Source organism: Malus sylvestris, chromosome 5 (assembly GCF_916048215.2).
Source record: "Malus sylvestris chromosome 5, drMalSylv7.2, whole genome shotgun sequence".
Lineage (NCBI taxonomy): Eukaryota > Viridiplantae > Streptophyta > Magnoliopsida > Rosales > Rosaceae > Malus > Malus sylvestris.
The window spans coordinates 31,924,938-31,949,015 of NC_062264.1; the positions used below are offsets into that span (position 1 = coordinate 31,924,938).

At 36.1% G+C, this 24,078-nt stretch overlaps 2 protein-coding genes and 1 pseudogene across 2 annotated transcripts; 2 read left to right on the forward strand and 1 right to left on the reverse strand.

The window, feature by feature from the left end:
- The first annotated feature begins 9,056 nt into the window (after positions 1 to 9,056).
- On the forward strand, positions 9,057 to 13,192 carry LOC126623404 (NAC domain-containing protein 21/22-like). Its single transcript, XM_050292290.1, has 3 exons — positions 9,057 to 9,464; positions 11,659 to 11,924; positions 12,568 to 13,192. The coding sequence occupies exons 1-3, from the start codon at positions 9,296 to 9,298 to the stop codon at positions 12,952 to 12,954; spliced, it is 822 nt and encodes a 273-aa protein (XP_050148247.1). The 5' UTR covers positions 9,057 to 9,295; the 3' UTR covers positions 12,955 to 13,192.
- Positions 13,193 to 18,173: 4,981 nt separating this feature from the next.
- On the forward strand, positions 18,174 to 21,515 carry LOC126623402 (putative lysine-specific demethylase JMJ16; annotated as a pseudogene).
- A 130-nt stretch (positions 21,516 to 21,645) lies between these two features.
- On the reverse strand, positions 21,646 to 23,126 carry LOC126623403 (probable arabinose 5-phosphate isomerase). Its single transcript, XM_050292289.1, has 2 exons — positions 22,213 to 23,126; positions 21,646 to 22,126 (listed from the first exon to the last, which is right to left on the reverse strand). Exons 1-2 carry the CDS (start codon positions 22,918 to 22,920, stop codon positions 21,746 to 21,748), a joined length of 1,089 nt encoding a protein of 362 aa, XP_050148246.1. The 5' UTR covers positions 22,921 to 23,126; the 3' UTR covers positions 21,646 to 21,745.
- Positions 23,127 to 24,078: the final 952 nt, after the last annotated feature.

Sequence of the window (24,078 nt, forward strand, 5' to 3'; positions counted from 1 at the left end):
TTTAGGTAAAAGAGGACAAAAATACCCTTGAGGCATACCGAGATTCCTACGCGCGAGCGGCGAACAATCATCCTTAACCAAGTAAAAAATGCTCCAAAAAAGGTAACCAATTCCAATTTATCTCGTCTATCCTCATTATAGGTAATTACTTCATAACCTATAAATTATCCCATAAAAATATAGATTAATTGGCTAATTAATTCATTAATCACCAAATTAATCACCCATTATACCCCAATAAATCACCCCAAATCACACCAAGGGCCGGCCATTCCCATCCAAAAAGAGCCTATCATATTCTCTACCTTTTCCACCATTTTTCCTTTTTTTAACACTAATTAGCTAGCCAATTAAACCCATAACCATCAAAACATTCATTTGTGTTTAAATTAGCCAATTAATCATAATAAATTGGCTAATTAAACCTAAACTAAACCCAAAAACCGTAGTGATGGCCGGCCACATCCTATCCCTATAAAAGTGATCCCATTCTCATCAAAAAGCCATTCCAACACTTTGGCAAAAATATCAAAATTCTCTAGACACTCTTTCTCTCTAAATTCTAACTTTGGCATCGGAGGTTCTTCGGCCAAAGCCCCCCCCATTCATCTTGGGCGCATGAGGCTATTGGCCTTAACCTAAGGTGTTAATTGTTTTGTAGGTGCAAAATTGTCCAAGATCAAGGAGGAAGAAATTTGCATCCACAATTCCTAACTTATTTGTATTTAGGATTTACACAATTACACAATATTAAATATTAATTACAACACTCTCTTTGAGTGTGTAAATACTTAGTAGACACATCAGATTTTCAGGCAAATATATAAGTTGTACGAAACTTTAGGTTTGTACTTAGTTACTAATTGTAACGCCAAAACAGGATTGGTGGTAATAAGCCTTAGGCGGACCAACATGCATGCATTATTACATAGCCCTATGGAAAAAAACTGGAAGCTTGGTGCACTGACTATCAAGGTTTGTATGATCATTTAAAGACGTTTAATGAACGTTTTCAGCGAGACCGTTTGGGTGTGAATGTAGGAATCAAAATTTTCAACTTATGTACCCAAGGGAAAATGCAATAGTTATCGAATTCGTCAATATAAACTTTTTAGCATTATCTAGTTTTCTGGACTCCATGGATAATTGGGGTGGTGAGCCCACAACCTAATAATTGGTATCAAGAGTCTAACAAGCAGCGTTGGGTGTGGACAAACATGTGACCAATGTGCTGATACGTCAACCAAAACCATAAATTAATTAAATGGTCAATATTTTCGTTGGATCAGCCAACAAATATTCTTTTGAATCCGATGTTGAAAGGATGGATGATCTGTAAGGATCGTTGTAGTACATAGGCTAGTAATTAGCTTACCTAGTAAGAATCTTAGTTGTTGGGTTAGCAATGAGCTTGCCCAAAAATGATTGATGATCATGCTTGGCAAAGTACGCTTTTAGATATGAGGTCCTTACTATTGGTAAGAGGATGCCCTGTATAGTGCATCGTTGATCAACCTGGACGTCCCAAGCATTCGTGCCACAACAAATATTCCTTTAGAATCCCAGACTTATGGATGACCACATAGTGGACCTCTACGATGAATGGTTGTGATGTACAATGTATATGGGAGGCATTCCATCTTCTCTAGAATACACTTCTGATTATATTCGTAGAAAGTTATGCAAAAGAATTATACTCCATTTTCTACTATAGTTCCAGTCATGATCATTATTTTCTTGAATATCCTTAAAACTCAACAACGTTTTTTTTAATGGTGAGAATATAAGGCATGTTTATGGTAATTCAGTACCAACCATACAACAATGAGCAATGCCAAAACCCTTAATCAGGTTGGATAAACCTGAATACATCGTTAGATGGGTGATTTAGGTACGGAGTTAGTGAGCTTAGTAGCACATTCATATAGACAACTAACTTCCCTACATTTATACCTAATCACATATTTAGATGAATTCGGTCATATGTATACAAGAAACACGATTCAATTAACTTACATTTGAGGACAATATCCATAACGTTATCCAAACCTAAAACAAACACCAAACTTGAATTTGGGAACATAGGAATTGTTCACAAAGTAAACCAACCTTCCATGTCAAAATTATCATCCTCCATATGTTATTATTTCTTTACCACCCAACGCAGCTACTCGCATCTACGACCCGCCAGCAGCGGACACCTACGTTCTCGACTTGTACGGTCTAGCATGCACAACAAGCAGCACCGGTCCCAATTGAGCTTAGCCTTCTATTCCAGCCTAGTTGTATCGGAAGCATTAGGGTACCCAGCAGCACCCCCTGTGCTGTCCAGGCTGTAAGAAATCTAGGGGTATCCCGTCGCAACCCTGTAATGCGTGAAGAAATCAAGAAGGGAGGAAGAAGAAGAGAAAATTTTCATACTTGGGATTTTTCTCTATGAATTTTGTATGCATATCCTGAAGTTCTTAAGTAAGGAATTAACAACCAAGGTTATCTCCTATTTTCTCTATGACTTGAAAACCTACCTTGTCTTGGAAGAAAAGTTATATTCATTTAGGAAGTCCTATTGTACATCTCCTTTGGTTTCCTACTTAAATACAAGCGGATGTTGGGGGGTGCAATTGTGGTGACATAAATTAACCATATATGAAGAACACACGACTATACGACCAATATGACAGTTTTACTCTTGACGTCATAAGTTGACCACAAATTTACCTATAGACTTTTATGCCATTATCGCACCATGGGCTCTTTGGGCCGCCCATTATATGGGTCATGAGCTATTCGGGATACCCACAATATGTTTTGCCATTAAGCGATACTTGACTCAATGGTGGCAGCGTGTTGAATCTCTGGAGCTCCCCTTAAGTGTCTTGCGCATCTGTGCTTTTACCAACATGGATCTTCAGAATCTCTAGCTGGCAAGAGTGGAAGACTACCTTGCATCATCAAGAACTGCCTAGTATACTCTGCAGCCTCCATCCCAAATGCCTGCTACATTTTTTCATATAGATACCTAGGTCAAACAACAGAAACGGTAATCGCCACTTACTACTGATAACTCTCTCAAGTTCTACTTTTCTCTTTACTACTTTTCTGACTTAGGCATTTGAGACACTTTGACAAACACCCTCCCCTCTTTTTTAGGGTGTTCGTTAATTAGGCTGATGGTGTTTGTTCTCTTGCAAGTGAAATTTCGTCAAATGAGCCGTGTACAAAATTTTCATCCGCAAATAATCCTAAAATGTTCCTGTTGAAAATAAGTCCCACATTGATTGGAGGAGTGAACTTGTATGGACTTATAAGTAAATTGGGCTACTCTCTATATTGTCAATTGATTTTATGATGGAACCCCAAATTTCTGTATTATAACAGATTGTCTCACGTGTGAAGCCCAATAGCTACATGTGTTCCATGCCACCCCGTTTGTTTTATCTATGTGTTAGACTTGAAAATTCACCCCACATGAAGGCATCATGTTGAAAATAAATTTTATATTGATGGAAAGATGGACTTGCATGAGCTTATAAATGAGTTACTCTATATATTATCAATTGATTTTATGATGAAAACTGAAATTGTTCGTTACATTATAGGGCAATGAAATGAAATGAAATGATATTGATTACTGATTAATAATATGTATCAAATTATTCATCACCTGTGCATCAATGCACACTTGAAAAGTTGAAACTGATTCCGAAAGGATGTGATTGGAAATTAGAGACTGGATGTGACCCTTACAAACTAGGGTTAGGCCCACTTCTCTATGTGCAAACAAAGGATATTCAAAGGGAGTTCTGGCATTTGTAAATTTTGTATCTCTATTATAATTTTTCATCACACTACTAATCAATTAGTTGATCATCCAGCTAATTAAGAGATGGTGCGTTGTCAATCACACAGTAATGATTTGAAGTGTATCGCTTTTTCAAACATATATTGGAATAAATATTCACCATCACCAAGGCTAATCCTCTCTTGCCATCGTAACTTCTGCGTAAAAATGAGAGAATATGTGATACTAAACCACCCAAAAACCTGCCTACAACTCCAACACCACCAATTTTCTCAACCTGATTCCGAGCTCCATCAACATTCATCTTTAGGCTTCCCCTTGGCAGCCCGTCCTACTTACTCGGAATAACGCCATGGGTTCTATTCTGTGAAGGAGGAGAAACAACTTGTAGAGATTCATGTAGCCATCTAAGTTGGAAAAAATACCTCTCCCCATTTTACCAATCTTACCATTGTTTAAAAAATAGAAAGACAAATGTATTGTCGTGAAGAAGGTATAGCTGGTCCTCTTTTAAAGAAAAAAAACAAGTTAATTATATTTTTTTTTTCAAAATTAAAAAACTTAAACATGCAATCTTCTCTCCACTCTCTTCCTCTTCAATAATCATCATTCTCTTCTCCCTGAGAATTTTTTGCATGCTAGCATGAGTGCGAGTTTCTGATTGCTCGACACTTGTCACATCAATTACTGTGATGTAATTTATCTAAAAATTATGCTTTAAAATGTTAAAATCCCACTCTTTTCCTAATTCAATTTTCTCAACTCTTTCGCAAGAGGTAGACTTAGTATTGTTCAGTTCATGTAGAGTCGACTCTAGGCGATGTTAAACATTAAAGTTGATCTCTATAGCATTATTTATGTTGTATAATTGTATTTATAAATCAATGTCATGTAATATGTGACATTTTCTTCCTTCCCAAGAAAAAAAGTTGCCTACTTAACATTATTAACTAGCATGGTACATAAAAGTGATAAATTCAAAATTCTTCTCTGTTTCATTCCTTGTCCATTTTGCCCAATATTTTTTGTACGACGGAAATTCGGATTAGGAATATATAATTGACATCAAAGAAAAGAAAGGTCTAACTGTTGGAGTACACTTTCTTAATTTGGTGCACTAAAGTTAGTATAATATTGGTGAATCAAGTGAAGAGTACGAAAAAAGAGATTCGAATGCTCGGTAAAAGAAAGTCTCCACAGCAGTTCCAATGCTAGGGTTTGATCCACTCGACCCCTAATATCTAGTATTAAGTTGCTGAAAAATAGTTTCTTAATGTATTTCAAGGATCTGAATCGTCTATTTTTTAGGTATTCTCTCAAATATCATGTCTGCCAAAAACTACCCAAATTTGAAACCATATGATTGTTGAATTAAGGGTTTAGGGTTTAGGGTTATTTTGTAAAACTGTATTCGTCTATTTTCTTCACTACAAACGAATGTCTTAATGATTTTTTAATTTGTCTAATTTTTGCAGAGATGATCTATAAATGATATTCAAGAAGATAGATGGTTCAATCGTTAAAATACATTATAGAGTGATGCCCCAAAAAAATGTATGTAAAAAATTATGTAAAAAATGATGTCACGGATTCCCTATATATATTATCATAAAGGAGCCAATAACTTATGGAAGTAAATCTGAGTCGAAAGAAACTATGAAAGGAGGGAGCCAAGAAAGTTTTGGGGGCCAAAGAGAGGAATATCAAGCCGTCACTCATTCTCCAACATCATCCTCACCAAACAAAATTCCTTCATTGGAAATAAACCCTAACTCTAGAATTCACAATCATTTGTATTATCTTTCCTTGGTTTTTTGGATGGATATTCATCATATATAGTTCGTTTAAATAATCTTACACGTCGCCCTCCTCATGACGTGTCCCTGTGGTATGTGATTTCACATGTCTCCCGGATTCTCCCGTTAATTTAGGTTTAAGGTCATGATTAAAAGTTAATTGGCCTAAACATGACCCTAACCTATGATTTTGCACTCATTGTTTAGGATTTAACTAATTCATTCCATGCAGTCTACGTTTTGAGCAAGAAATGTCGGGACCCAGCTTGACCCATCATTACCCTTTGCTTGTTTTTCTCGAAGAAATATTGGTCCCCCTTGTATATAATTAATTTTCCATAATTAACACCTTCTTTGATCAAATCATTATAACAAAACAAATTAAAACTCAAAATTAGTTTCTTCGATTATTTTCTATGATTCTACGAATGAGTTCGCATACAAATTATATAATCACGTTTATTAGATAGTATTTCAACAAACATGTAAATTTTATGTATCTGAAAAAATTTAATGTAATTAAACGCTATTTTCCCCGACAGGATCACAAATTAAACCACCATTTTGGTGACTGTCAGCATCGTTTGTGCTTCCATGCCTCATACATATAGGTAGAATATGACATATCATCCGAAGAGGTCCCATTTTCACAAGCAATACTCTGCTGATGTGGATTTCAAGGGTATAAGTGTCCTTTTAATCAACATAAATGTTCGATCCCTAAGGTTTTTTTTAATTTTAAATTTACTATTATTAAGAGAATGTGAAGTTTAAAACTATTACAATAATTTTAATGAGGCGAGAATTTCGAACTTGAGAAACATAAGTAGAAACTTAGCAACCTATCAATTAGAATATTAGACCACTTTTTTTCAGTCACACTCACTCACATTACAAAAATTTTAGCTCCATTATTTTTTATTTCGATGTCTTCCTGCTGGCAAAAGCCATATATATGCTGATTGGTGACCCCAGTCCAGTCATCATCTTCAATATTATTAGCAGAACAATTATCATTAGGATAATACATGTTGTGACAAATACCCTTTTGTCCACACTTAAATTATTATTGGCTTTTTATACACTATGTAGACATCGAAATTTCCTCACCCAAGAAACAAAAATAACAAATCAAATTAATTAATTTAGATAAGCATAACAGTGTGTCTAAGGGGCCTATTTCCGCCATAGATCATTTGTGGGTCCCATAACAGGAACAATCTCGTGCAATAAATCACACCCGTCCAAAAATATTATTCTGTGATCGAAAATTGAACAGATGGAACCCTTCTGCGTTCATGATTCATATAGTACAGTATCATTAATTTTATTTTCTTTTTCTTTTTCGGCGGCTATTAATCGTATTTTTCTCTTGATATGTCTATTTTCGATCCCTAATGATTGAAATTGTTCACGTGCCTTTGGTAATTATATTGGGGTTTAGCTGATTTAATAAAAAATTATATGTCACGCTATTTTCGTATCAAAATTAGGTATAAGAAAAATGTTAAGGGGCTCTCTCAAATTGAAATTCTCTTACTTCTCACTGTTTAACGTCAATTATCGTGTCAATATTATAAAATATTGTATAAAAAACATGGAGTGTCGGAGAGTCTATGGAGAGTTCTCTTTTGAGAAAGTCTCCTTAGCATTTCTCATAAATTCTAGTTGCAAGTTGCATGATCGGACCAATTAATTAAGGGAATTGTTATTAGCACTCAAAAAATCTCATTTGACACTCCAAACTTTCTATAATTAGAAAGAAAAATACATTTGTGAGAAGTTTAGAATGAGATTTTTGAATTGCTAATAACAATTCCCTTAATTGATATTAATTACCATTATTATCAAGAGAAAAGAGATTCTCAAAAGTTAAGCAAACTCTCTCAAAGTGAAACTCTTTGTCTTCTCACCGTTTAACGTCAATTCTCGTGTTAATATTATAAAATATTGTACCAAAAGCATAGAGTGGCGGAGAGTCCATGGAGAGTCCACTTTTGAGAGAGTCTCATATAAATTCTAGTTGCAAGTTGCAAGGCTGGACCAATTATTAATATTAATTACCATTATTATCAAGAGAAGCGAGATTCTTAAAAGTGAGACTCTCTATAGACTCTCCATTACTTCATATTTTTTGTATAATTCATGTGCTAACATTATAAAATATCGTGCCAAAAATATGAAGTGACGGAGAGTCTATAAAAAATTCCACTTTGAGAGAGTTTCCTTAGTATTTCTCTTATTATCAAATACTTGTTTCATAAGATTATTAATAGTTAATGATATTTTAATTAGGGAACTATTATTAGCACTCCAAAAATCTCATTCTACACTCCTCATAAGTGTAATTTTCTTTCTAATTATATAAAATTTGGAGTGCAAAATGATATTTTTGGAGTGCGAATAACAATTCTATTTAATTATAGGAAGTCATGTTTTCCACAAACGTCATTAGCATAAGACAATGCAGAAAAACTTTATTATATGATTGTTACTAAGGAGGCATGCAGCCACTAATTAAATGCTCTTGAACTTCAAAACCCCTTCTTCTTTTTTTCTTTTTTTTTTTAACTTCAAAACTTTGAAGACCTTGAATTTCGTACTAATTGGATTACTCAATTATCCCAAATTTAAGATTTTCAAATGGAGACAATCATATACTCATTACATATTATAGACCACATTTCTAGTGAAGATTACAAGGCTTGCGGTAAAACTTGTGTTTTATTTAGTAACTAGAAAGGTAGATTACAATGATTTTTTAGATAAATATTTAGACAATCGAACCCCATTTTAACTATCAATTGTATACATGTTATGCATGCGCTTATTAAAATTCTGAAAATAAAATTTATAAAGAGAGAAAAATAAAATGGTCTCTAAATCTTTTAGGTGACGACTTTGAAACTATTTTTTGTCGTTGAAGAGGTTGTTCATATCTTTAGCGACTATTTCTGGATAATTGTTTTGTCACTAAAAATTTATTTTTATTTGAGAGAAAAGCATGGAAGAGAAAATGGGGACAATTGATATTATTACCTGAATGTGAGGCTTTGAAAAAAAAAATTATTTTGTGTTTAATTTATTATGTTGCTCATAACTTTTATTTTTGTTATTTTTCTTTTGTTTTGTTGACAGGATTATGTCTTTTCACTCTTTTTTGGTAGTGTAAAGAGGGTTTTTCTTAATAAGTAGTTTAGATAAAAGGAGGATTTTGTAGGGTTTCAAATGAAATTGTTTGGCTCTTTGTCCATACATGTGGCATCATTGCTATGATAACCTTGACCCCCATAACAAGATTTCTTGTAACTTTGGTTTTGCTTGAAACTTGCTACTATAACTAACTAGTTACAAAAGCATGACCTTTGCTATATAGAATGATATTGTAATAAGAAATTCTAACCGGCTAAAAAGACATTATTATCCTAATTAACCATATAAATATTAGCCAACCTTTGGCCCTCTATAAATTAAATATTTCCAACAAAGGAATCAAAAGCCTCTTTTGAATTCAGCTACATTCCAGCTCCCCACCACACATAACCCAAATTTTTCTTCCAAAGATCCAAGTATACTTCAATATTTCAGAGAAGAACTAGTGCTTATTTTCTGTTGCTAGCTACCAACCCAAATTATCCTTTATCTCTTTTGATTTGAGCACTCTCCTTATTAGTTAACAAGATTAATTTTAATTAATATGGGGCTGAGAGACATTGGAGCCACACTGCCTCCTGGGTTTCGGTTTTACCCCAGCGATGAGGAGCTGGTCTGCCATTATTTGTACAAAAAGATCACAAATGAAGAAGCTTTGAAGGGTACTTTGGTTGAAATTGACTTGCATATCTGCGAGCCATGGCAGCTTCCTGGTACGTTCGCTAATTAATTACTATCCTCTATATGTAATCACTTTACTAATCCCCGCCGTTGTTTCTTCTTTGTTTCTTGAATCTTTTCACTTCTCCTTCTTTATCTTTTGCACCATCATGGAGTCAAGTTGATGAATAGGGTCATGGTTTTTTTAGTACTTTTCAGAAAAAATAACATTGACCATTTAAAAGATCGATGAAATTATCTTTTATTTTCCAAAGACAAAGATTTCTTTTCTTTTCCCGTCGGAAAGTACAAAGATTTGTTTATGTTGTGGTGTTTTGAGTCATGGTGGATGCCCAGATAAACAGAAAGTTGATTGAGTTTCGAAAAAGATCAGAGAGAGAGAGAAGATGGCATTTTCTTTCTATATTTTTATTTCCTTCAATTTTTTTATATATTAATATACTAGAATTGAAAAAGAAAATAGGAGACTTGAATCCATAATATTTTCAGCTCCAAGCTTAAGCATATACCATGTGGTTTTACTCGAGTAAAGTTTTTTCAGATGCCCCCTTTCTTTTCAGATGCCCCGTTTCTTTTCACATGCCCACTCTTATGTAAGTCATTATATTTTTCGAGCAATGAAATCGTACTTTGACCTAAAAAGAAATTAACCTCCAACCATATACATTCTCATCAATATTGTAAGAGTTCTCAATCAAGGCATGTACATGTGTGTAGTTTTACGTGTGTGTGTGTGTATATATATATATATATATCTTTGTGCCAGGCCATGTTTGGGTAGATGCAAACTTTTGAGAAAGAACGACTTCTAAAATATGTAAGGAATCTCTAGCCAAAGCATAATATACAAACTAGGGATTCCTATTTTTTCAACCAAGAGAATAATATCATTAATTAACTAATACGTTTATTTACATCTCTTCGATTTGCCAAAAACAGTAAGCACTATGCATGCTTGTTTCATTATCTTTGGTGTACTATAATACAAGTTTTATTACAAAAATAGCAGAGCTAGTATCCATATACGTAAGTATTCCGTATATCCTCTCTCTCTCGCATACACACAGATGTGTTCATGCAAATCATGTGGGCTATATTCGATCATTTGATGCCTCCTGTCATGTGCAAAAATCGTCTCTAGTTGCCAAACATATCGAAACCGTCCATTTGAAGTGGGACTTTTGCTTTCTTTATAAACGGCCCAGATGTATTCATGAATAGCAAGCTAGATGAAATCGATCTTCTGTGCTTAGTGTATCATTTGTAGCTACTACTTTTAATTATCCTTATCCTTGTTATGTCGAATAGGAATCATCTACCCGCCATCCGTACGTCCCAATTATCATACAGTTTCCTTAGCCTGATCTGACAGGGTCTTCTAAATTATGTATTAATTGTGATAGGCTCGAGATACCTTGAATAGTAATTAGTTTTCTTTACCTTCTTGGGCAAGTATCAGATAAGAATGAATAATAGAAACTTTACGTTATTTTTGAGGAAGTCTACTTTCTAATCATTTGTATATCTTCTCGTAAGAGATAGACACAAATAAATATACAACTAAAAATAGGCAGAAATTTCTCTGTTTTCAAGCAAAAGTAAAAGAAAAACTAGGTCACTCTTAAACTGAATGGTTACTCATGATTTTTCCTATAGTGAAAATATGACACGTGGCATGATTATAGTACTTCCCACTGACAACTATTCATTAATAATTAATATGATTAAAGTTTCCACGTTCAGATAATCAGAGTGGTTTTTGCCTTTGAACCCTAATGGTTATGGTCCTTAATTAGATCACGATGTTTCCTTAAATAATTGTATGGGACACCTACCACTCATCTCTCTTAGTCTTAGCTTAGTTTCCTTAGACAAAACTCATAGCTATGAAGATGATCTTGACTTGCCAACACATTTGCTAACTCAAAACAAGAAAAAAGGAAAACAATGTTACATAACAAATGTCACTTTTCTTACTTTTGGTCAATTTCAAGGCCCTAATCATACTGTTCTTTGTTATATAGGACTTTTCTTAGTACTTTTTGTTTTGGCCGTAATTACTTATTTTTAATGACAAGAATATTCATAATGATATATACCTAATTAGATAATTAGCATTGCATGCATATATATATATATATATAGATATAATACCAAATGGTGTAAGATTAAGGATAATTGTGATTAATTAATGAAACTTTTGTAATTCTATTTTGGTTATTGTAGAGGTGGCCAAGCTGAATGCCAATGAGTGGTACTTCTTCAGCTTCCGTGACCGTAAGTATGCGACGGGGTTCCGGACCAACCGTGCGACGTCAACTGGATACTGGAAAGCAACAGGGAAAGATCGGCTGGTGATGGAGCCAGGAACTGGGGAGATCGTAGGGATGAGGAAGACTTTGGTGTTCTATCGGAACAGAGCTCCTAATGGAATCAAAACTGGTTGGATTATGCATGAGTTCCGGCTGGAGACCCCACATATGCCTCCTAAGGTAATTTCATTGATATTTCTAGCTAATACTATTCATATAATCCAATTTTCTTAATTATTATAATACTAATGGTCATTTGTATGAAATCCTTCATCCACACGCCACAAATATTCTTCACATTAAGATATAAAGTTTAGTCACGTGAAATTCAAATCTGCATGTGACAATACCCCCATCATTTTATTATTACACCAATGCAACAGCCAGCAACTCCAGTGAACTGTCTTTGAGTGAGAGATCATCAATCTCAGGAAACATGAAGGACAGTATGGGCTTCAAGCATCATGCATGGAAAATTTTGGAACAGTCCAAAATTTAGAGGGAAAGGATGAGTTGGTGTATCAGTTATCTAGCTAGAACTCATCACAATAACATTCACATGGTATACGATAAACTATTTCGGGCATGCATCTGATACACCATGTTGCATGTTGATACGATGCTTCAATTCACTCAAATTATATTACTTGTACATATACTATATAACAAAATTAAATTATAATCATTCACATCACAATTATTGTTAGCAATTGCATATAATATTTCATTAAACATATATATTTTGTAAATAGTGCTTTTACATGCATTTAACTGCAATTTTTTTTCCTAATTAAGCTTACTATATTGTTCTTTTGTTTCACAGGAAGACTGGGTTCTGTGCAGAGTTTTCTACAAAGGCAAGGGAGCAGAGGACAGCACCAAACTCAACCCCCATGACTTTATGTTGGAGACCACACCATGCACTGTTCCTTTAAATTTGGTTCCACCTCCTCCAACTTATGACCAAACAATGCCTTGTGTGTACAACCAAAACCACAGCCAAAGCAGCGCTTTCCTGAATCTCCTACAGCTTCCTCATCAAGAAAAATACACCAATTCCTCCGTCTCCGAATTAAACACGAAAAACGACGATGAATATGGGTTTCTATGGGACATGAATTTAGAAGAAGGCAGCTTCGACAACGGGGTGGCTCCAAATTTGGATGAGATGGGTTTTCAGGTGGATGAGAACAGCATGGTTTTGCTCTAAATGAAGAAATATATTCCATACATACTCCATATTAGACAGACATCCAATTTGTTGATTTGTGACATATATTTATATTTGTGGTCTATATATTATATATTTGGCTTGATTGGAGAAAAGGTTAAAGGTTTGTGCATGCTTAGTCTATATATGTGTTTAGGGCTTTTTTCTCCTCTTGTATACAGTCCTGCTGGCATTTGTATAAATATCATCAATAATATAATTCTTTATTAGTGTCAAACATATATATTGTTCTTCGATTCTTTCAAGAATGTTAAGATTTCAAACCATAAAACTAATTGATAATATGAGAAACAACTCTATTTCTTATGAAATGCAAGTTAGGTTCCTTAATTTCCCAACATAATATTTACACTCTCAACATTCTCTTATAACACGTAATATTGAAACCATATATATCTCTTCATCAGTCGACAGTTTAGGTTTGCTGTATGCAGCAGTATATTATTCTTAATTTCTGGCACCATGGACCATGGCTGTATTGTCTGTTTATAATTATTGCTTGAAAACTTAAAACAATTTCCTTCTTTGTTCTGTATTGATTTTGACAGGACTATCATGAGCGTAGCCCTACAAAATGAAAGGTACATACGAAACATATACAAACAGTTAAGTGGTAGGACAATGAACTAATAAATTTTATTCTAATATATACTTGAAATCATACATGTGCGTGTGTGTATATATTATATATATATAAAACTTAACAAATCTGGTAAATTTGTACGTAATATATTATTTCTTCTAGTAAACCCTCAAGATAGTTCAGATTAACATACATATATTCAACATATACACACCAACAAATAATTATACATAACAGAACATCTGGTTTATCCCTCAGGAATCATCCTATATAGTTGAATATACATATTATTAGTAAGGGTGCAACTTTGGTTGGGTCAACCCGAACTCAACCCGACTTTAAATCCGAACAAAAGGGTTTTTTTTATAGTTATAGTTATAACCCCCCCCCCCCGAACCTAACCCAATTTCAACCCGTTCATTGATTGGGTTAAGTTGGGTTGATCATTTGTCTGCCCAAATCAACCCGAACCCGTTCATTGAAGCGCCTGAGTGATGCTGGACTTTTTCTTGACGTGTGAGTACTATATCCATGATGCCTTTTCTCTTTGTCAATGTTCCTGGCTAGTTATATACGGTTCAAATTTTATTGGTGATATCCTGTATGGAATTGTAGGGTTGATATTTCCGGTGAACGCACAATGAGGGATTTTTATAGTGGTGTAGTAAGCTTGCGGGGGGTGCAAGAAAATCTGCCGCGATTCTGTACTAGTCACCTCGATCCTACTTCGGTAAACATTTTTTCCTCTTCGCAGTTTTGGATTTGAAGATAGGTGGTAACTTTAAGTAAGTTTTACACTGTTTCTTGCTTTGCAGTGCTACACCTAAATTTTTTTTTTTTTTTTTTCAGAATTTTTATAATGAAATAAAACTTTGTACAATTCCATTTATAGGTGTAGCTGATATTGTTGAAACTTTTGGCACTGGGGTCTCATGCTCTACCGAGACTTGATTCTAGCTTTGTACAATGAAGCGTTCCTCTCTTTCTTTTTTTTTTCTTTTCTTTTTCTTTTCTTTTGGTACTAGCTTTGGTATTTCTTGTATTTTAATTCAAACTTTGCATGGTTGAAACATTCATATTTAGTTTAACTTTATAATGGATACAATTTGAGGAATTGAATTTTAATTTTGAAAAAGTTGGGCAACCCGAACCCGCCCATGTCCAACCCGAACCCAATTAAACCCGATTAAACCCAACCTAAACCCGAGCCCGAATTGTTAAAGTTAGGTTAGGGTTGGGTTGACCTTCCAACCCGCCAAACTCACCCGAGTTGCACCCCTAATTATTAGCGTATTGGAGGCTCCTCTTTCATTATCTTTTTGCTTTCGTTCTCCTCCCTCAGGAAGGAGAGTGTAAAGAGATTGAACCGGGCTTTAATGGGCTTTTCATTATTTTAGTACACCAGGTTTGACTATTTGGAGGCCCAGTAATAGACTGACTGGGTTCTCGATTGTTTTCCCAAGAAATGTGATATCCATACACCATTTTTTGCTTCTTCCACATCTTTTTAGTTTTCGGCCGTCGGATCGAATGAATTGAAGAAGATCAACGGATATAAATTAATAAGGGGTGTGTGAGAAGTAAAAAAATGTGTGTGAATAGCATATCCCTTTCCTAATATTGGATGGGCTTCTGTGCACTTTGTTTATTTTTTTAATTATTTTTTAATTTTTTATTTTCCTAACAAAATGGTATTCTGAAGGGGGACAAGGATTCTCCTCTCCTCCTTTTTTCCCCTCACTTCCCTTCCCTTCCCTTCCCTTTCCTCATGTTTAAACGCTCAATATTTCATCTTTGTAGAGAGAAAAAGAAGAGAAAGAAAGATGAAAACAAAAAAAACTGTGAGAGGAGGGGAGGGAAAAAGGAAGATGAGAATCCCCATCCTTTAAAGGGACGGACCTATGTCTAAGGCTGTATGATAGTCTTGTACCTTTGATTTTTCTAATAGTTTGTACGTAAGGGAATTGAATGGGCCTATGTTTACTAAGGCTATCTCCAACCGAGGGTTGACCAGATGACTCGTTTTAGCCCCTGGCCCTCCAAGATATTAATATTTTAATGAATAGTATATGGCCATATTTGCCTCTGTCTCCAACGGAGGGCCAAATGACCATAGGGCTTATTTTAGCACTGTCATAAAAAACTGTCTCCAACTGAAGGCCATAGGGTCAAACATAATTTATTATTTAAATTTAAAAACTACAACAACTTAAATTTAAAAACTATAACTTATATTTAAAAACTACAACTTAAATTTAAAAATGACAAATTAAATTTAAAAACTACAAATTAATGGTGTAGGAATGGTGAATGAATAGTTTAGATATTTATAGGAAAAAAAAATTAGAATTTTTAAGAATTTAAAACAAAACAAAAAAGGCCCAAAAAAACCAAAAAAAAGAAGAAATTTTTTTGAATCCAACGGCTAGCTGACTAGCTGTTGGATTCAAATTTTAGTTTTAGCATTCCTGTTAGTTATAACCGACAAGATTGAAAGTTTTTCTGGCCAGCCACGGGCTGGCTGGCTGGCTACATACAACCAGCCCTCCAACCATTTCAGATTCCATGGGGCCCTCTGGCCTAACCTTCGGTTGGAGACGGTTTTCGGGCTATTTACGACCTTCTGGCCCTCTGGACTCTTCGGTTGGAGATGGCCTAAAGGGCAACTTATTGTTTAGACTAACAACGGTAACACATATATATATTTTTTTTAATTTTGATAAAGTATTCTTTGACATTTACTTCGGTTACTCGCATATGAGCATATGACTTGGTTCTTACTCCTTGATGCATGTGGTTCTTATTACGGGAGATGAGGGGTTCTAAAAGATGCTAGACATTAGTTGGGCATTTAAGCGGGGCTTAGGAGATAGTCTAGGCAGACTAAACAGATTTAAGTAGGTTTATTATAATATTGTATAAAAAATGCCTATTTATATTTAGAACACATGTAATTGTATTGTGATATATATATATATATTATGAAGTATTAAGACATATTGAAAACACTAGAAATAAGCATATAATGAGTGCTCATCCAAGTATTTAACAAATCTCTTACATTTTATTGACAAAATAAAATGTAAAATGAAAGTTTTTGATTTTCTGTTTAAATGAGAGTTGCGACCTAGTCGAGTCAAAAAACCCGGTTGGAGCATCAAATTAAACTTTTGATCCAGCCGTTGAGATTTAATCTAACGATTCAAATAAAATGTGTATATAACATGTGTATATTTAGGCATGTGCACACTTAATTAGGGATGAATTTTTTTGCCAAATTGCCGTGTCAACCGAATTGCTAATCGTACCATAAAGATTTTGTGCCAATCGGTAATGGTACGGCATTGTACCGTACCAAAATTTTATGATACAATATTCGTAATGGATATCATTACTATAGTATTACTGTACCATACTGAAAATATAATATAACATATAATTTATAAATAGAAAAACTAACGAAAAGTCCTGCTTTAGTTTTTAATTAAAAGAACAAAATAAAGGTGTAAGTGAATAGCATCAATAGTGACTTTTCAAGATAAAAATGTCCTTAACATTAAAAGTGAACAGTATCGGAAGTGTTTCATTAAGATTCCTTTTATAAATTATATAACGTATATTTATAATATTCCAATAATTTGAAAATAAAACCCTACTTATATTAGCATTGTAGTTGGTGACTTTGATCTCTTCAGTTGGTGGAAATCAAACACAAAAAAGCTTCCAATTCTTTCACAAATAGCCAATGATATATTTGCAACCCCCATTTCAACCATTGCTAGTGAAAATGCATTTAGCCTATGGAGGAGGGTTGTGGACCCTTTTAGAGCATCATTGACTCCTAAAATGGTAGAGGCACTAGTGTATACCAGTGATTGGCTTATGGCGGATGAAGTAAACTTCTACAAGGAACCAACATAAAATATGTTTCAATTTTACAAGGAAATGGAAGAAGTGGAAACAAGTAAGATATGTTTTAATTTTTTTTTTAGTAAATTTGTTACGGTTTTCAACTTTAATTTTTCTTGCTACTAATATGTTTTCTTTGTTTATAATGTAGGCTTGACACAAGCTCAATCTTCTTCTTGCTACTAATATGTTTTTTTTTTTAAATGTATGCTTGACACAAGCTCAATCTTCTACAAGTTCAATGTCTCTTCCAAAAGTTTTGACATATCAAACTTGAAGAATTGATCAATGAATTCTACTTTTTGAAGTTTAGTTCCAAATTTCATTTGGTTTGAAACTTTAACTTCTATTTGTTTTGGTTCGTAAATTTTATTTGGATTGTAAGCTTAATTTTCATCATGAATTTTGATGCATCATTTGAATTATTGTGTGTGTGAATTGTAAATGATGAATAATTGATAAATTTAGGCTACAATGTATGAGATAAAGGTACCAAAAAAAAGTTTTGCCTTTGAATTGGGTTAAAAAAATAAAAAAAAGATTTGTCCCAAAACAAAATAGCAATTATCATTATCATACCATGCGAACAGAACTATTTGACAATACCGAACTTCGGTATGCCAAAATTTTGATACGACAACGATAATAGATTTTATAAAATCGAAAATTTGATGCGATAGTTAGTATAAGAGTTTTGGTACGCAAACCGTGCCGAACCCACCATATGTGGACCAGGGAAGGTCCATTTCCTTCTAATCACACTATCACAGAGTCCTGGACAATTTTTTTCTCTTCTCCTTTTCCATGGTCGTACTCCTATCGTGTTCATTTGCCCAGCAAAAAACCTGAAACTCCTTGAAAAACCCTGAATTTCAACCGGACGACGAACAATTCCCGCCATTTTCCGCTTCTGGGTAAGCCTTAATTTCACTCCCCTGCAAAAAGTAGGAGTCTTGTGTTTTCTTGTTTTATTTTTGGTGTATTTTGTGATTGTTAGTGATGAAGAACTGCTGTGTGGGGCTAAGTGATTGTTTAAACTTCTGGATTTTTAGTTTTAGTCAAATTGGAGTAAACCCAATTTATTTTTATGCTGAGTGATTAATTGGGCAGGGAAGATTTGTTTGCACGGTTGAATGGGATTGATGATTCTCAATTGTTTGATTTTTCAGTTTAATTACATTTTTTTTTTTGTTATATTATTTGTTCAGTTTTTATTCACGTTTTTCTCTCTGTGTTTAATTTTTAATTTTTCCCGCCACACTTGTGTAAATTACTGAACTGGACAATATTCAATTTAGATGTGATCACAAGTTGTAATTGTAAACCTCAATCTCCTTATCGGTATGTTTGGAACCAACATGGGGTTTCGGTTTCATCCCTGTGTTTCTTTTAATCTTGTTGGCTTTCTTGAGCTAATATGTTCTTGTTTAGTCATCCTTTAGAATTGTGCAACTTGTGTGAACTGTTGGACAATGGTTACCGCTTCGATGTTTTCTCTGTACGCCATTTTAGATTGTGAATAGATGTATTCACCAATCACTTTGATGGGTATCTGATTTTCTTTGAAGTGATTTTTCATATTTCACTTCTTTTTTGCAGTACCGTTGGTTGTAGAACACAGTAACAACTTACCTTCATGGTGAGAATATGGCACATAATTCAGTTCCTCCTGGTTTTGTGTCTCGTACATCCTTCATGCTGAAGAGGGAAAAAACTGCTGAAGAAACTAATAGTTCCAATGCCCTTGTTGATGCTTCTAATGAAGAGCCAGTCCAGCTGGATACGACGTCTGACCTGACTGACATGGATAAGTTGAAAAGACGAAGGCCATGGATACTTTTTGACCAAAGTGATCTCAACACAGAGGAATCTGACTCTGAACACTTTAATACGGTCTATTCCTCTCTTCATCCTTTGTGTGTGTGCGTGTGTGAATATTTATTTGCTGCTGTTAAACACATTAGTACATCGCACTTGAGTCTCAACCTGGTTATGTATGCTGCAAATACACTGCTGATTAGGAGCTTGTGTATATGTCTAGAGAGGAACAACTCCAGGTTGCATGGTTCATAACCATCTTAGCTAAAGAAAAGAGTATTAATTATGCTTAGTATGATGATACTGAAGTTTTTTTTCTGGGAATAAAAAAGGATGCCAAGATTTAGTGCTTAGAGAAAACGGAATATTATCAAAAGTGTTGTATGTATCTTCGAAGTATTTGCTCTTATACTGTTGACATGGATGAGATTTTTAAATAGGTAAACAATGTTCTCGAAATGTACTTGAAAATATCTAGGTCTTTGAACCTCATAACCTCCTTCCTGTTTAGGAAGAATGGTGAAGGGTGAGATTCGGTGCTCAATCCCCTGCTGGTGCATGTATTGTGTTCTTATCATTTGTCAAAAGGAAAAGTGTTGAGAGCTACCGTATGAAAATTTCACCACAGTAATAGTTTCCTGAAGTTATATACATTTTGCTTTTCAGGACCCCCTTGCAAAATCTTGCCTTCCCAAAGGTGTTACTCACGGATGTCCAGATTGCAGTGGTTGCCGGAAGGTAGATTTTCATTCACTAAGTTGATTCTCTTCCCTTTGAATTGTATAGTTCTTAGGTACTAGTTTCAACCTTTTTATTTGTCTTTGATTTTAAAAAATTATTACTGTGTCCAGTTCGCTCTTTTACAAAATCTTTGTGAATTCTTGATATAGGTGACAGGAAGGTGGCATCCTGAAGAGGCAAGAACAGATCTCCTTGAAGAAGCACCTCTTTTCTACCCAACAGAAGCGGTGATCCTTTTTCTGACTTTTACGACATTTTCATTTGTTCCAGGACAGACATCTTCGCGCGAATCCTTTGTTTTAATGCTCAATTTTTGCTTATAAAATTTCAGTCCTTCAGTTTCTAAAGGAGTTTGGCTTTGTCCTGCAGGAATTTAAAGACACTCTTAAGTATGTTGCAAATATACGTGCAAGAGCAAAGCAATGTGGTATATGTCGGATTATTCCTCCGCCCTACTGGAAACCTCCATGTCTTATTAAAGGAAACAAAATATGGAAAAGTTCTACATTTTCTACCCATATTCAGCGAATTGATGATCTACGAAATCAGTATTCACTGAGTAAAATGGTTGGCTTAAATGAAAGCCCAAAAAAGAAGAGAAGAAGAATCTTGAGAGTGGGATTGGACTTGTGGATCTACCTCAAGCCCAGGTCAAACTGAACATTCTTATGTCAAAGGTTTTGAACCAGAACCTGGATGAGAATTCACTCTTGAGAATTTTAAGAGTTATGCAGCTGATTTCAAGCATCAATGTTTCCGCAAAAGTGAAATCGCTGGTGGCCTAGATAAGTGGGTGCCATCACTAGAGAATATTGATGCAGAATATAAACGTATAGCTGAAATTCCAACTGAGGAAATTGAGGTGCGTTCATAAATTGGGACGATCATTTAGTTACCCTTTGCTTTCCTATTGTGAAAGCTTGCTATTAATTGTCATCTTGGTGTACTTTGAAGGTGCTTTATGGTGATAATTTGGAGACCAAAGCTCTTGGCAGCGGATTTCCAACAGCATCCAGTGATTCCAATCCTTCGGAAAAGTCGGATTACCCTAAATATGTAGCATCAGGTTGGAACCTAAATAATCTACCCAGATTGCCTGGCTCTCTTCTTTCTTTTGAAAGCCATGACACTTGTCATAGTTTGGCGCCTCAGACTCGTGTAGGAATGTGCTTTTCATCTTTTCCTTGGGTAAGATTTAATCATTTCTATTGCTCTCATGTTGCATCCGTCGCTGAAAATGTTAAACGTGTTTTAGAAAGTTGGATAATGTTAAACAGAAAGAGTCCATCTCTCGAATTAGGCAGGAAGTGAAGGCATGGATTCTGCGATGTTTCATCTGCAAGTACAAGTGAAACAAGCTCCTCAGACTTCGACGATAGAATACCAGATCTTAACATTCTTCTGCGCGGAAGACAACCGGGGAAAAGCAATGTTCCTCGGAAGCTTCCAAATGGTCATCAAATGCCAAGAGAACCATGCTCTCGGGGTCCAATTCTTATTAGTGATGACAGTGATGGTTAAGTTGTATGTAATGCTGCTGGAATTGATAACATGTTATCGACAATGATACAGCTCATCGATACCATATTAACAGTCTGTTTTGCAACGAAGAACGGGCGTTGTGAACAGAGAAGAACTGATAATCTTCGTATTAAATTGTAGAACAAATGTGGTATATAAAGAATTATCGAATCATACATAGATAATGAATTACATATTTCAGAGGCCAGCTGAAACCAATCCATGTAAAGTGACGATCCCAATCACTTGATTCTGATCATTGATGACGGGCAAGAACTGAACCGGCGACGGTGGTGCTTCCATCTTCTGCATGGCGTCAACCGCCATGGCGTCGGGACCAATTGTTCTGGGGTGTCTGTTGCACACTTCCCCAACCGTGAGCTTGAAGATAGCTTCCCCACTGGCCTTGAGAGTCCGCCGCAGATCTCCGTCGGTGAACGTGCCGATCAGGCGGTGCTCGGCGTCGATCACAAGCAGGCAACCGCATCCCTTGCTCGTCAGCTCCACCAGCTGCTCCATTATCAGGTCCCCTTCCTTGCACACCGGAAGCTCGTCTTCCTTCTTCATTACATCTTTGACCTGCAAAATTCCAGAAATTAGAAGAAAAGCAAAACGCTAGAATTGGATTGAAGATGATTGAAATTGGGGGAAAAGCAAGATCGGACCTTGAAGATAAGGGATTTGCCGATCCTGCCGGCGGGGTGATTGGCGGCGTATTGTTCTTTGGTGAGACTTTTGGCGCCCATGAGCGCGATCGCGACGGTGTCGCCGAAGACCATTTGGATGGCGGTGGAGGTGACCGGAGCCAAATCGAAGGGGCAGAGTTCTCGCTCCACTGGCAAATGCACGTTCATGTCGCAGAGGGAGGCAAGGGCATTGCCGTCAACGGAGGTGACGGAGATGAGGAAGGCGCCTTTGGCCTTGGCGCAGGGGACGAGGCGGAGGAGCTCCTCGGTGGTGCCGGACTTGCTGAAGAGGACCAAAACGTCGGTTTTGGAGAGGGCGCCGATGTCGCCGTGGAGGGCGTCGAGAGGGGAGAGAAAGCCGGAGCGGATGCCGAGGGAGACGAGGGTCTGGGAGATCTTGTGGGCGACGAAGCCGGACTTGCCGACGCCGGAGAAAAATATAGTGGCGCCGGCGGAGGATTGGAGGAGTAGGGTGCGGGTGAAGGCCAGTGTCTGGGGCAGGTCCAGGTGCTGGAAGAAGAAGTTGAGGTGGCTCTGTTGGGATTTGAAAAGATTTAGGAGGGTAGTTTCGTCAATGCAAGAGGAGGCGGAGGAGAATTGGGTGGTTGTTGTGGTGGTGGTGGTTTTGGTATTGGGAGGAGAATGCGGATTGATGACGTCTGAGGAAAAAGGAGGCAGAGAACCCATGATTGATGATCTCTGTACTCCTCTGCTTCTGATAGGGGGAGAGAGAGAGAGAGAGAGAGAGAGGAGAGAGAAGAAGGATATCTACGCCTGGTGTCGGTGGCGCTGAAATCAGAATAAATGAAATATCTACTTTCGGCGGGTGTGAAATTATGGGCCTCAAGCTTGCTTTTGGTTGGGCTCCAAATTGAACTTTTCAACAAGGCCCTACATTCAAATTTTCAGGTCCAATATTGGGTGGGTTTGTTTACAATATTAGGCCCAATGTCATCTGATCCAATACACCAAGTACAACTGTGCAAGACAACCCTATCTTCTTCTTATTCTTCTTCTTTCGAGTGCATTTTATTTAAGGAAAACTAACGAACAGTCCAAAAATACAAAATGTCCAATCCAGTTTCCACAACCCACTAGAAAAACTAGAAGAAAAAAGAAAGAAAAGAAAAATACACATCAACCCAAACATAACGCTAAAATCCAAAAAGTAAAAGAACTCGAGGATGGGTAACATTAAGAAATCATCTATTTAAACTATATGACGTAGTTATTAATAATTAGACTATTACTTAAGTCTTGATTAACGTATTTATTTTTATTAGTTGTCCATTTGTAAATTTGGGCCACCTAACATTATTCAACCCTAACACCAAATCTTAGACCCACACAGCTGCCACCGGCGCTGCCAAAGAACCCCACCGCTGTAGAAACAAGTCAAAAGATAAGGACAGGAGCAGTCATGCGAAATAAAGACATCGTCATGCATAAGCTTTCAGATCTGGTGGCAGGTGGCGAGTATAGGGGAGCGCAAGGCGGAGCAAGTCGGGGATGGAGGGCCAAAGCAATAGGCAGAAAATCTTTGGCTGAAGGAGATGAGGATTTTGATGGAGGCAGAAGAAAAGGAGAGATGAAGACACCACTAGGGGGGAGGTCACCACTTAAGTTGAAGAGGCCGCCAAGGGCCGGCCCGAAGGGCATCTGGGAGAATTATTGGCGAATCAAAACAGGGATGCGGAAGGGAGAAAGTCTAGAGAGAAGGTGCAGGACAATCCTTTCTTTAGAATTTTTTGTACTTAAGGACCGTTACATGCATGAATTTGCTACATCCATCACATTACATGAATAAGAACAATACATGATTGTTAGTAATCTCATACCTGATTG

Coding starts and splice junctions, on each gene's coding strand:
- LOC126623404 (XM_050292290.1), top strand. CDS start 9,296: ATGGGGCTGAGAGACATTGGAGCCACACTGCCTCCTGGGTTTCGGTTT. Junction 9,465..11,658: donor CGAGCCATGGCAGCTTCCTG/GTACGTTCGCTA, acceptor TGGTTATTGTAG/AGGTGGCCAAGCTGAATGCC. Junction 11,925..12,567: donor CCCCACATATGCCTCCTAAG/GTAATTTCATTG, acceptor TTTGTTTCACAG/GAAGACTGGGTTCTGTGCAG.
- LOC126623403 (XM_050292289.1), bottom strand. CDS start 22,920: ATGGGTTCTCTGCCTCCTTTTTCCTCAGACGTCATCAATCCGCATTCT. Junction 22,127..22,212: donor GCAAATCCCTTATCTTCAAG/GTCCGATCTTGC, acceptor GGAATTTTGCAG/GTCAAAGATGTAATGAAGAA.